This window comes from Tachysurus vachellii, chromosome 16 (genome assembly GCF_030014155.1).
Source record: "Tachysurus vachellii isolate PV-2020 chromosome 16, HZAU_Pvac_v1, whole genome shotgun sequence".
NCBI lineage: Eukaryota > Metazoa > Chordata > Actinopteri > Siluriformes > Bagridae > Tachysurus > Tachysurus vachellii.
In genome coordinates this window covers 12268850-12283584 of record NC_083475.1, presented here as the reverse complement: position 1 = coordinate 12283584, position 14735 = coordinate 12268850, and the positions used below count along the sequence as shown (strand labels likewise).

At 37.7% G+C, this 14735-nt stretch overlaps 1 protein-coding gene across 1 annotated transcript in view; it reads left to right on the top strand.

Annotated features, from left to right (window-relative positions):
* Positions 1-544: 544 nt before the first annotated feature.
* Positions 545-14735, top strand: part of kiaa0930 — a 30671-nt gene continuing 16480 nt past the window's right edge. Inside the window, exons 1-2 of the mRNA XM_060889594.1 lie at positions 545-909; positions 14215-14363. Of these exons, the coding sequence (XP_060745577.1) occupies positions 765-909; positions 14215-14363 (294 nt within the window). The 5' untranslated portion in view covers positions 545-764. The remainder of the gene's footprint in view (positions 910-14214; positions 14364-14735) is intronic.

The window sequence follows — 14735 nt, the reverse complement described above, 5'->3', positions numbered from 1 at the left end:
GAGAGATTGATCTCCTATTAGCTGGTCATTATCTAATATTATCAAAACTGATTATTTTCAGTCAAAAAACAACAACAAAAAAAAAAAACATTCTATTCTTATGCATATATGGTTGTGGTGCACAAACTTTTGGCTATACAGTATATCTAGTTGTATCTATATCTACATGTGCCCTATAGGCACGCGTTTTTGGATTTAGTCTGAGTACTAAAACTGGCGGGGGGGGGGGGGGATCTTTATTATTATTATTATTATTTTATCTGCACTTTTAAGAGACACGTCCCCTTTAAAGGTGTCTCCGTTGCCCTGCGTTACAGGAAGTCGGGTGTTTCCCAGTCGTCTATGATTTTGTAACATACCAGTTTTTTGATAGAGACCGCTCCTACATTCTGATTGGCTAGTACGGTAAAGAAGCTTTCCGATTGGTTATTGGGTATTGTTCGTCATGCGTCTACCCAATCAAGAGCATCAGACATGACGCTATTAACCAATCGCGACAGAGGAGGCGGGTTTATTGCAATACGGTTGGGAAAAACATGCTGTCAACTGAGCTTTTGTGTTGAAGAAGTCGGATGTGAGAAGAGGACGCTTGTGGTTTACAGCGCGCTATAAAACTGAAGTGTCATCCCGCATCCGTGATATGACAGCAGGCGTGTAACGTCCTTATCACAACTGAGATTAACAGGATATCTGCTGTGATTAATCCAGGTCGCTTTGGTTGTGTTTTCTGTGGCTGTATAGACTGTCATGAGATCAGTTTGGGCATGGCGTCCTTCCAGAGTTACTGTAAGGCGGCGGGAGCAGCGGTGGATGAGAACGGAGAACCGGACCAGTCTCTGCAGCACATGCTAAAGGCCATCGCAGACGAACGGAACCGACTAAATGTTCGGCAGGAGATCAGCGGGCTCGGTGAGTCCTTACTCAGTGTGTCATGTATCATAGAGTATGTCATGTCATGTATCATATCATATATCATGTCATTTATCATAGAGTATATCATGTCATGTCATGTGTCATATAGTATGTCATGTCATGTGTCATATAGTATGTCATGTCATGTATCATAGAGTATATAATGTCATGTCATTTATCATAGAGTATATCATGTCATGTCATGTGTCATATAGTATGTCATGTCATGTGTCATAATAGTATGTCATGTCATGTGTCATATAGTATGTCATGTCATGTATCATAGAGTATATAATATGTCATTTATCATAGAGTATATCATGTCATGTCATGTATCATAGAGTATGTCATGTCATGTATCATATATCATAGAGTATGTCATGTCATATATAATATAAATCAAATTGCTCTATCGTATCATATATCATAGAGTATGTTATGTCATGTTATGTCATGTCATATGATATATATAAAATTGCTCTATTTTATCATATATCGTAGAGTATGTCATGTCATATATCATATATCATAGTGTCATGTCATGTTGTCATGTCGTATATTATATATCATAGAGTATATCGTGTCATGTCATATATTATATATCATAGAGTATATCATGTCATGTCATGTTGTCATGTCGTTATATGTCATGTTATATATAATATATATCAAATTGCTCTATCTTATCATATATCACATGGCTCTATTATGCCGTATAATTTCTCTTACTGCTCTGTCAGATCATACTGCTGTGGATGCATCTTCATTCAGGCCTTCCTCAAACTCTTAAACTTTGTCATATTAAAGATGTGATTATACCACTCTCCTTGTTCAACCTCCTTCTACTGTCATATCATATAGCTGATATGATCCTCCAAATATGATATTCTCCATCATGATCATGTCCTGGCTGCTTCTTTCATATCATGACCTTATATTTCTCATACCTGCAGATCAGATATTCACTCCACCTCTTCCTTACTAATGTCATACTGCTGATGCCTCCTTAATCAAATTCTTATTTCTGATGATGCCTCCTCAGTCAGATCATGTCTGATGCTTCGTGACGTATACATTTCACTATCAGTCAGAACATACAGGTCAGTATTGTAATACTGATGATATGACAGCCATCTGAGGCTTCTTAATCATAATCCTGTCATATAACTGATGCCTCTTTGTCACATTATGATTCAAATGCATACTCAATCACAAGATCCTGAGGGCATTCACTAAATTCCAGGGGTTTCGTTATGACGTAAAGTGGCCGTGTTTCCGGAGGTCTTGGAAAAACGCCTTCGTTCAGAAAAACCAGCATACTACAAAGGACAAAACAGTCATACTTTTAGAAAACAAATAAACCAAAAACTACGGTTAGGGTTAGGGTTAGATTATCAAATAGGCCACGCCCACCTGATGACGCAATATCTGTTACGCTGTACTGAAATCCCTTGAAATAAGTGCCTGCCAATCCTGAGAGTGCCTTCTTAACCATATCCTGCTTCTGATACCTTAATACCATCCAGCAACATCTGTGCTTGAAGCAGAAAGTATACAGTTTACTTTAGTTACTTATTCGTAATAAATAAATGCCCTATAGTTCTTTATTTAATGATGTCATGGTATTTTAGCTCACTGTGTATCAGCCATGGTGTAAGAGGTTATAGCAGAGACAGACGAGGACTAGAAGGGATAATTAGTAAATAAGAAATTATTAATAATTGGAAAAGTAAGTTGTGTAATTTTTGTTGTCTGATGCTTTGAGCTCACAATATTGTCATTAGATCTTATTAATACAACAAAGAAGGCTATAAAATGTGCATCCAGCCTGCGAACCTATTTACCATTTTTATTGTATTTGCATCCCACTTCACAGACCAGGTGTGTAATATGACATTGAAGGATAAATTATCATATGAAAGGAACATTTAATCTGAAGTCCTTTTCAGTGTTGTAAGGCACAAGCATATGAATAAACCTTTAAAAATGGACCATCTTCAGCATGTGTCCCAGTGGAGTGGCGCTTGTTCGCAAAGTCGTTTTTTTGTAGGCCAAGTATCTTTTTATCATGCAGCTGAGGCATGAGCACTTCTTCATTTTTATGCTATATTATGCAAGGAAATGTTATACAGACAGTCCAGAGTCAGAGACACAAGCTGCCTTAATGACACAAAAGAAGGGAGATCAGATGGGGAACATCTGAACTGGGGAACTGATTACAACTAATAATCAAACTAAAAACCCAACAAACAAAAACACAACAGCAAATTCAGGAACACAACGGGATTAACTAGAGATACTGTAGCTAGACTCTAGTAACATGTTTGTGTGAACAGACACCGCAGTTCATATCCAAAATGTTAGCCAGTGATTTTCTGCCTGTCTGTCAACAGTGAAAACATGAGATCATTCATCAACAGAGACATTATCAGGAGAGGATAAAAACTATGGTTTCTTTCATAAAATCACCCCTTCAACTACTTGTTTATTTTGAATGCATTGTTGAATTATTTATAAACTGTTGAATGCAGCTGTTTGATATATATATATATATATATATATATATATATATATATATATATATATATATATATATATATTTATTTATTATTTTAATATATATAAATGTGTATCAAAGTTTAACTCAAATAGTGAAACTCGTGTATTATATAAATTCATTACACACTGTAGCAACTGTAGCCAAATTCCTTGACACGTCTGTGGTGGCTCTTGATGCCTTGACCCCAGCCTCAGTCCATTCCTTGTAAAGTTCACCCAAATTCTCTCGGTTGGTTGTGCATCTTTTTCTTCCACTCAACTTTCTGTTAACATGCTTGAATACAGCACTCTATGAACAGCCAGCTTCTGTGGCAATGAATGTTTGTGGCTTACCCAACTTGTGAAGAGTGTCAGTGTTTGTCTTGTGGACAACTGTCAGATCAGCAGACTTCCCCATGATTGTGTAGCCTAGTGAAACAATTTGAGAATCCATTTTGATGGCTCAGGAAACCTTTGTAGGTGTTTCAAGTTGATTAGCTGATGTCACCACATTAAATTTTTTTGAGATAGTGAATTGGTGGGTTTTTGTTAAATGTGAACCAAAATCATCACAATTAAAAGTACCAAAGACTTAAACTACTTCAGTCTGTGTGTACTGAATTTATATAATACACCTTACATATAATACACCTTAAATAAACTTGTATGGTGGACTACATATATTTATATACACATTTATTACCAGTTGCTACTGGTAATAGACAGTAAATCTGTCACCATTTGAGTCTTTAGATGTTTGTGCCCTATTGTTTCTCCTACATGACAAACTGTGTTTTTTTTTTTGTTTGTTTTATTAACTTGTGTGTATATATATATATATATATATATATATATATATATATATATATATATATATATATATATATATACAGATCTCTATATTTAGTATTTAATAAAAATTAAAATTACATAATCAATTATTTTGTTAAATAGTTTGCAAATTGTTGATTTATTTATTTATTTATTTATTTTTTGTTTTTGATAACAAAATACACACGAAGCCTTTTTCTTCCTTGGTGTACAGTTTTTTTTTCCGCCAAGTTTTGTTGGGCTTCCACCACATGTTTTAAAAGTCACTTTAAAATGGGAAGCGTGAGCGTGTCTTAACAACCACAAGTAATAAGAACTTTCCAACAAATTCTTTCTGTACATTCTGTTTCATACAGTTTAGTAACATTGGCCAAGGTTTATATGAAAATATATTTATTTCTAATCCAGTTAGGATTAAATTCTATTATCCAATTAAATGCCTGAAAAAAAGACAGGTTTATGCTGCATCCTAATGGAATTATAGTTCTCTGATTCTGCACCAAAAACATGGTCTCTGGCTAAGGAAGAGGGTTTGTATACTGGACCAAGGTGTGTCTGGATCTTGCTTACATGTAACGTTTATTCGGAATGCAGTTTGGAATAAGCTTTCCGAACCAAACTTACATATTTCATTTTTCCAAGCATTATTGTTTATTTGTTGTTTTGACTGTAGTTGCCAGCTCTTGTATTCAGCTGGTATGTTTGTACAGAGGCTCAGCACACAGGGCTGGTTGTACGTCAGGCATTCTGTACAAAACACCACAGTCTCTTCAGGAGGCTGGACTGAGAGAATGGCTCTGTCTGTGTGGTAACTCACTTCAGTGACTAAGAAGCGATATTGTGCAGCGTGCACTTGAACACTTATTAAACAGCACACTGTTCCACACTCTTAAGAATCTGTACCTGTAATAATCTATGATGTAGAGAATATAGGACATTTTTGTTTTCATTGGGTTTAAATGTCAACATTGTGAAACTCACCGGCTTACTATTATTCCTAATCAGAAAAAAACAGGTCTAGATTCATAATCTACTGGAGCCACAAAGACACACACATCAGTATTTTAGTCTCTGGTAAACAAGTTACAAATGTAGAACAAGGACACAACGTGCCACTGATGCAAAGCACCATGGGACATATCATATGTGACCCCTGACTCTCCTCATGTTATCCAACACCTGTGCTTGTCCCATATGTGTGTTACCACTGTATAAGACCTAATGAAGTTTATTGGGGCAGAGTTTCAGTGAAAACTAGAAAATGTGATGCTGCAGGGTGACGAATGCATGAAACAGAAATGTGGACGCGTTCTTTACAGCAGAGCAGTTTAAATTAATAAAAGAGAAGTATCAGCTTAATCTGACTCTGAATATGAGGAACTTTCTCAGCGCAATAACTGACATTACTTTTTGGACTTAAGTCAGCAGCACTTATAGTAAGATATTGAGTTAATTAGTTTGTTTTTTACTTACAAGCCATTTCCCTAAAGTGTTTAACTTCTAAAATGTTGTTTTTAGCTCTGTGGTTTAGTAGTCTTTGCCTGTTGTGAGTGCTGTCATTGAGCCTGATACATTTCTGGCACTGTTTGGCTTTAGATAGCCATATGGTTTTACAGGACTAGGTCCTTCTCTCCTACTGAGAGGTCCTTCTGGCTTTCAACACAGGGAGTCATTTACCAGCCAAACTGTACTTTACCAGGCACCGAAAAAGGAAATGATTCATAGAATGATCTAGTCATGATTATCAAATTAATATATGATACTATATAATGTATAAATTACAGGTGGAGTTGTTGCATTCTGTTGCTTGTTATTGTGATTTCGTTCAGTTCAACTGAGTTCAGTTTATATAACAGTCTAATGGAAACATGGCAAATGACCCTGTCCGAGTCAAGCTATTAGCACTGTGTGAACCTAGTTTGTTCTGGTTTTGTGCTTTAATCAAGCTGCCAGTGCACCTTTACTCATTGGGTCATTGGATTTTTAGACAACCTAATGGAAGTTGGACTGAACATGACTATGAAGTGTACCAGGGTAAAGGTTATGCAGAGGAAAGTGCATCAGATGGTTTGTGAGCTGCACCGCTGAGCAAGTAACAGTGCAGTTGCTGGTTAGTGTGAGCTTCTCCTCTATGACCTTTACTCAGGAATCAACAGCAGCAAGGGACGGTAAAATAAAAAAAAATTAAAAAATTAAAAAAACGATTACCCAGAAGTGCAAATCTTCTTAACAAAAAAAAAAATCACAACACAACAGCAATATCAGAAACACATCAAAATTAGCTCACAACATAAAAGCGAAATCCTTATTTGCTGCTATCTCTACACACAAACTAAACAAAAGGTTGCACTTGTTCAGACTGCTATCTCGTGAGCTTAGCGAAAAGCATTTCATGAAAAATTCTTTATGTTATTATATTGACGACTAATTCTTTCTTCCGAATAGCCCAGCTTCCTATCGGCAGGTTTTTAAAACTCACATACTCATATTAATGCTGTGCAAAGTTAAGATCACATCTAAAATAACATGCCTTTTGATACAAATAGGCAAATATAGAAGCATCAGTAGATTCATGTAGGTTTGTCGTTTCTGAAAACATTCGTCAGCTCACCATTTTTTTTGTTGTGCCTCAGATTGACATGAACATGTACTTTCATGTAGCTCCATATTCATCTAGAACCAAACCAACACCTGCAGTGAGTCTCTCTCTTTATTATATTACATTCACACTCACCTAGGATGAAGTTCTCTATATACAGTTGTGTTCAAAATTATTCAACCCCCAATGCTGTAAATGGTTTTAGGGAATTTAGTGTACATTTGTAATTGTATTCAGAATGAAATCCTACAAGGACTTCTTAAAGAACCATATGCAACTAAAATGACATCAATTAGTTTTGTAATACAGTAGTAAATGTTTCTTTTGTGAATTCTTCATTGACATAATTATTCAACCCCTTAAAGACTACCACTCTGAAGAACAGAGGTTCAATGAAGTGTTTTCAATCAGGTATTGAAAACACCTGTGGATATCAGGGAGCAGCAATAAAGCCTAATAAGCACCAATTAGGCAGCTTTAAAATGACTGTGATACTCAGCTCCTTCTAGACATTTACTGGTGTGGTTACAAACATGGTGAGGTCAAGAGAATGGTCCAGGAAGACAAGAGAACAGGTGATTACTCTTCACAGGAAGGGCAATGGCTATAAGAAGATTGCAAAGATGTTAAACATACCAAGAGACACCATAGGAAGCATCATTCGCAAATTCAAGGCAAAGGGCACTGTTGAAACGCTACCTGGTCGTGGCAGAAAGAAGATGCTGACTTCGACTGCTGTGCGCTACCTGAAGCGTAGAGTGGAGAAAAGTCCCCGTGTGACTGCTGAGGAACTGAGAAAAGATTTGTCAGATGTGGGTACTGAAGTTTCTGCTCAGACAATACGGCGCACCCTGCGTAATGAAGGCCTCCATGCCAGAACTCCCAGGCGCACCCCCTTGCTGTCCCCAAAGAATAAGAAGAGTCGACTGCAGTATGCCAAAAGTCATGTGGACAAACCACAGAAGTTTTGGGATAGTGTTCTGTGGACTGATGAAACAAAATTAGAACTGTTTGGGCCCATGGATCAACGCTATGTTTGGAGGAGGAAGAACAAGGCCTATGAAGAAAAGAACACCTTGCCTACTGTGAAGCATGGCGGGGGGTCAATCATGCTTTGGGGCTGTTTTGCTTCTGCAGGTACTGGGAAGCTTCAGCGTGTGCAAGGTACCATGAATTCTCTTCAGTACCAGAAGATATTGGATGACAATGTGATGCAGTCCGTCACAAACCTGAGGCTTGGAAGACGTTGGACCTTTCAACAGGACAATGATCCCAAGCATACCTCCAAGTCCACTAGAGCATGGTTGCAGATTAAAGGCTGGAACATTTTGAAGTGGCCATCGCAGTCACCAGACTTAAATCCGATTGAGAACCTCTGGTGGGACTTAAAGAAAGCAGTTGCAGTGCGCAAGCCTAAGAATGTGACTGAACTGGAGGCTTTTGCCCATGATGAATGGGCGAAAATACCCGTAGATCGCTGCAAGACACTTGTGTCAAGCTATGCTTCACGTTTAAAAGCTGTTATAACTGTAAAAGGATGTTGTACTAAGTACTAAGATTGAATGTCACTTGGGGGTTGAATAAAACTGATAATGATGTGAGCTCAGAAAAGACATTTGTGGTTATTTCATTATAAATGTTATGTTATATTTGTCTGACCTACATGTGCCTCTTTGATTTAATTGTAAGCAGGATGACTGAATGATCATAATCAATGTCAAACCGACCAAAACAATCAATTTCAGTGGGGGTTGAATCATTTTGAACACAACTGTACCTCCTTTCTTGTGTATTGCAGTTTGTCAGCTGAAGGAACTTGTTTTCCCTTCTGACTGCTACTGACCTCTTTAATACATTTAAAAATGCACAAAATACCACTTGAGGCCCAAAAAAAGAATTCAATTCCCAGAGAAAAGAAGTACATTCATGTGCCCATACTGGATTTGGTGGCAAACGTGATTACGTCACCAGCTCTGCTGTCTCAGCTATGGAAATGAGTTTTAAGTCCTAACTTGATAAATGAGGTTTAAGTCTCCAAGAAGCCCAAAAAAACCAGAACATGTGTATTTTAAATGAGGTTCGGAGCTATTATTAGACCAGTACTTCAGTCAACATGTCTGTCTGGTGCAATACATCATTCTGGCTCTAGTCTTTTAGTTTTTCTTCCATGTTCTTATTATTAAAAAGGCAAGATTAGCTTAAAAAAAAATCTGTCTGTTGCGTGGCTTGCAGTCACACTTCTGCGACTTCCTGTCACAAGTTCCTTGTTGTTCTTTAGTCATGATGTTTATCACTCACGATCTTGTATACTCACTCTTAAGGTGTGAACGCTACTATTTTTGTATCAGCCGTGTGTGTTTGTGATGAGTTTAGACTTGTGTTTTATTTCCTGCTTTGTAGTCAGTAGAATCATTTCCTTAACACCGATGGCTAATACGTCTACTGAATCGGCCGTGAGAGCAGGCTGTAAGAGATATTGTTAAATGCATTCCTGTGAAAAATCATACTCATAGTCCAAAGTGTTAACTTAATTGTTGTTTGTCAGGTCAAATGAATCAGACAAATGAATCAGACATTCCACTTATTTGTGTTCTGTGCTTAAAACCCCATAGTTGATTAGAAACAGCAACATCAGCTAGTAAGCTGCTTTGTAAACAGGCCAAACCTGTTTTGGCTTTCATCAATCTCCAGTCTCTACAGTTGTGATTTATGATTGTTAGCCTTTGTTTTCACCACATCTTCTCCCAAAAAATCCCAGTAAATAATTATTGGAAGATGGAGCTTGCTATGTTCATCACATACAGTAAAAGTTCACTATCCTTTGCTTCTGAAGCATTTTAAACATAAAGTAAATATTCTTCATGTTTAAGATTCTAGTGTTAACTGCTTTGTGCAGAAGGTCAGATTTTCCTCATGCTTAATCTCTAATAGTGAAATGCGTGATCATACGGCGCTCTGGTGGATTTGATCTGAAATCGATCATAAGGTTTTGCACAAACTTGTCCATGCCAGCTTGCCTGTAAGCTGTGCACTCAATGAACTCTGAAATTCATGGAAATATTTGAAAGATTCTACTTTTTACTGGTCAGTAAAATAATTTGTAATGAACATTGTTGTATTGATTTCAAATGGAATGAAGAACAGAAGTATTTTCACTAGCACTCACAGACATCGGACCAAACTGTGTATTTAATCTGTGTTCTGAAAATCTGCCCTGTCGTGTTTTAGAGGAGAAACGCAAGAGACAGAGAAAGCTTACTACTCCTTTATTTCTGCTCTCATCGTTGGCAGAGCTGTCTGACCTCAGCGGCTCACTGCAGCACACACGCTGGGAATAGTACACTGAGGGGAGGATGATGAAGACTAATGTTTTAAAGTACTGAGTGGCCTTGAATCACCCTGTGACTTTCTGCCCTGCTAATGCTAAGGCATGGATTCCATATGAACTCATCACTCTGATAGAACCACAATAATGAAAGATTTCTAATTATTCCTTATATGTGATATGTATTTAATAAAGCTAAATAAACATGCATATGACTGTAGATAAACACAGTGTGCATTGGACATTGGAAAATTGGTAATAAATTAAAAAAATGGTTTAACTTAGCCCTGGGGTATACTGCATTCCTGTTACACACCCGGTGTTTCCTGGATAGACTTCCTGGATTCACTAAGACCCTGAGTAGGTCAACACAGTGTGTGAGTTGGGAATACACCCTGGATGGAAATAGTAATCAAGTAGGAAAGGAAATTATAGCAAAAAAGATATAAATATACTTAACAATACTCTGTTCAAAGGTGATTCAGGGCTGTGTGTGTTTTGGTGCATATCTCAGATGGTTACATGCTGTGCTGCCAAATTACTGTGTTCCTTCTGTTCTCCTGAACAGTTTCTGAACAGTGTTAGTGTCTCTCTCTCTCTCTCTCTCTTTCTCTCTCTCTCTCTCTCTCTCTCTCTCTCTCTCTCTCTCTCTCTCTCTCTCTCTCTCTCTCTCTCTCTCTCTCTCTCTCTCTCTCTCTCTCTCTCTCTCTCTCTCTCTCTCTCTCTCTCTCTCTCTCTCTCTCTCTCTCTCTCTCTCTCTCTCTCTCTCTCTCTCTCTCTCTCTCTCTCTCTCTCTCTCTCTCTCTCTCTCTCTCTCTCTCTCTTGCTCTCTCTGGCACTCAAGTAAAGGCCTCTGTTATAATCTCATTATTGTGAGTGTACTTCAGTGATGTCCTCTTTGTTCTCCTAGCATGCTGTCTGAGTCCAGTCTTAATTTTATTCTCTCTCTCTCTCTCTCTCTCTCTCTCTCTCTCTCTCTCTCTCTCTCTCTCACACCCCCTCCCTTTTCTTTGAAGAATTGATGGGTGGTAATTACAGGAGTTCGATATTGTATCTTTGCTGGAGTGACCGTGACTCATTCACACTGTGGATGGCCTGTATAAGCCTTATGTGATGTCTTACTTATCATAATAATTAGCAGAGACAACAGTATTAAAACTTTTAAAACTGTAACACCAAACTCAAGTACAAACAATTACAAGCACATACAGACATCATTCTATTTCTGAAGCAGTCTAGGAGTATATACTACATAAAGTTTTAGTGTTGCACAGTCATAAACACAACTATGTGCCTCAAGCTTCCGCTAACATTTACCCAAACCAAGGTCACTCTATCAAGCCTAGCTGGAACTCATCCAGAGGTCGTCTCATCTCCCCACAGCCACGGTCATAGCCACAGCAACAAAACGCTTCTTTTAATGAGACATGAAAAAGTATTGATCGTCGCTCTCTCTCCCCCTCTCACTTAAGAGCAGAATATGGAGAACTTTATGTTCTGGGTGAATCATCCATTTTTATTCTATTTTAATGTTGAATGTCTTTTCAAATGTTCCACTGTTTTATGGAGACCGTTTGATTTTTCTGCTCTCGTCTCCTAAGCTGTCAGTGTTCTTCAGTCTCTTAAATTGACATTTCACATCAATCATTTAGATGTTATGAAAGTGTGTGTGTGTGTGTGTGTGTGTGTGCACGCATGCATTACGCTTTTACCATCTCAGATCTCTCGAGAGGCTCCTGCAATGTTAAAGGCAGCATTGATTTGTACCTTTGTACAATGTAGGATGCTTTATTTTTGTGTAGAAGAAGCCGATCCCGCATCCTGAAATAAACTTCTTCTCCAAAGATGATTTGATGTTATACTGAAACCACTCTTGCTTAGATCTCTGTAAGCACCTTCAGCTGAACTCTGTAACACTATGCATCACCCGAGAGAACAAAAAGTTAAATTATAAAATGTCAAAATTGGGTCCAGGGAGTTAGCACATTTTTCTTTGGGTCCAGGGAGTTAGCACATTTTTTTTTGGGTCCAGGTAGTTAGCACATTTTATATACATTTTGATGCTCTTATTGATTGCCATCAGTCATGATGTTTGCAGCATGTGGCGAATTTGCTTACTGTTCCAGGGAAAAGTGCAAACACCTCTGTTCTAAACAATGTCGTGTGTTGAATACCTTACCTTACCTTAGAAAGCTTCACCATATCAGTTTCTATTGTGAAATAGCAACACAGGGTTTATTTGAAGATATTTCAGATGATGTGGTTCTGTCACCACACATGCGGTAGGGTTAGGCTTTAGTATGAGTAGGTGCACTATATCCTATGCTGTACTAGATGACTGACTTCCAGGGACTTCATTCCAGACTCTTTAGAGACTGAAGAACACATCGACAGCATCAAAAACTTCAGTTCATGCTATACTAAGCATACAGCCCATTATCATTCTATCAAAATGTTCATAAAAATAAATTTACATGTATATAAATATAACATCTTGTAGTTATTGTTTGTTAAGCAGATTGTATGAGGCTTCAACAATTTGTCAGAAAAGTTCCTAGCATGGTATTTATTCTTTAAAAGGCAGTCTAACGTTCCCGTATTGTCCGTACAAGTCAAAGTCAGTAGTATTAATGTCAGGTTTTTTTTTTATAATTATGTACATTCCATTCCACAAAATGTGTTTGCTCTCAAATCAGTCCATGCTTTACTGTGATTTCTGAGTTTGTTTTTATTTGTTTTTTCTCATCAACATCTTTTATCTTTAAGGCAGTTGCTTGCTGTCTCAGTCTCACTGATCCCAGGAAGTGAATTGTTTGTGTGGGTGAATTCCTAAGAATCAGGATTTCACTTCCTTGTTTAGTTTCCTTTTGGTTCCTGTTTTGTCAGCAAGTTTTTTTAGGATATCCCTGAGAGCTTTCTTTCTTTCTTTCTTTCTTTCTGTCTGTCTGTCTGTCTGTCTGTCTGTCTGTCTGTCTGTCTGTCTGTCTAATAGGGAGACATATGCAGAAATGCACAAATGCTTTCATTTCATACATACACTGGATCTCAACCTGTTATTTCACGTGCAGGCCTTAAATACAGTACATTTATTGGATTATTATGCTAGTGGATCTATCTAGTGGATTATTTAGATGAGCCATGAACACATCTAGTTTAAATTCATGAATCATCTTGCGAGTTCAGATTTAAAAAGATGGGACAGTGATTATTAACGTCAAGCTTTAACACTAATGTTATGGGTTTTCAAATGTTTTTTTTAAGAGGGTCATGGGAGAGAGTTTCATACAACAGTGTGAGGTGATTCACTGCATTAATTCTGTGAAGCAGTTAGGTTTGTTGCATAAGTGATCTTTTCAACAGAAAGGTGAGAGATACAGTACACTTCACTAAGTGGATTTAACACAGTAACAAACTTGTCTCTAAAGACTGAAGTTTTTGCAATGAGAGTGAATTCATCCAATAATTCACATGACTGTAGCTTCAAATTTGGTAAATACATGCAGCTATATGGTTTCCTTTTATTGTATGTTAAAAAAACAAGAACTGTCTCAAATTATAAAGGGAACTAAGGTTCTGGCTACTTCCGACTTAAATGGGTGCGGACTGGAGTAGTTTTACTGATGGCACCACAACAATCACTCCTCAGCATAAAGGAAGTGCTTAGACTATTATTTTATTTATTTATATATATATTTTTTACAAAAATAAAATGTCACAATTGAGCCCACTTTCCAGTCTCCATGCTCTTACTGACTGCCACCAGTCACAATGTTTCAAATTTGCCACGCGTGCCAGATTTGCAGTGTGTCATGTGATTATTATTTATTTATTGTTCTTCAGTGAGCGTATTTTCTCTCTTTCAGTCTTTTCCCTGAATCTTAGTTAATATATGTGCTTTGATGTATAAGGATGGATAAGGGTGTGTGCCAAATGCCGTAAAAGTAAAATGTCAAAATACTAAGGAAAACTTATAGCGTTGCTATTTCTTGTGTTTCTTTGTGTTTCCAAGGATGTTTTAAAGATGACCGAATTGTGTTTTGGACATGGATGTTCTCCACATACTTCATGGAGAAGTGGTCACCACGTCAGGACGACATGCTGTTCTATGTGCGGCGGAAGCTCGCGTACGTCAGCGCTGACAACACAGAAGGGAAAAAGGTAAGAAAAAGCTTCATACTGCCCTCCAGTGACACTTGTAATTAAAGATTGCAAAGTAAGGTATATTATAAAGTAGGGCTGAAATGATTCCTTGAGTAATTGAGGTTTGTTTAGGAAAGCTTTGTTTAGTCCATTTACTGTAACAACACACGGAGCACAGCGTTTCCCCGCGTACCGTTATTACTGACGCACAACCCGCTAAACCCTGGATGTAATCTGATGTAAATACAGATGCTGCAAAATGAAAAACTGAGGAATGAGTGTGTCTCCTGTAAGCCTGAACTGGCGCGATACAACTGTACAAGTTCCAAAAACACTCTCATCAAGTCCACTGAGCATAGTCGACACAAAGGAACGTTAGCTTTCACATGT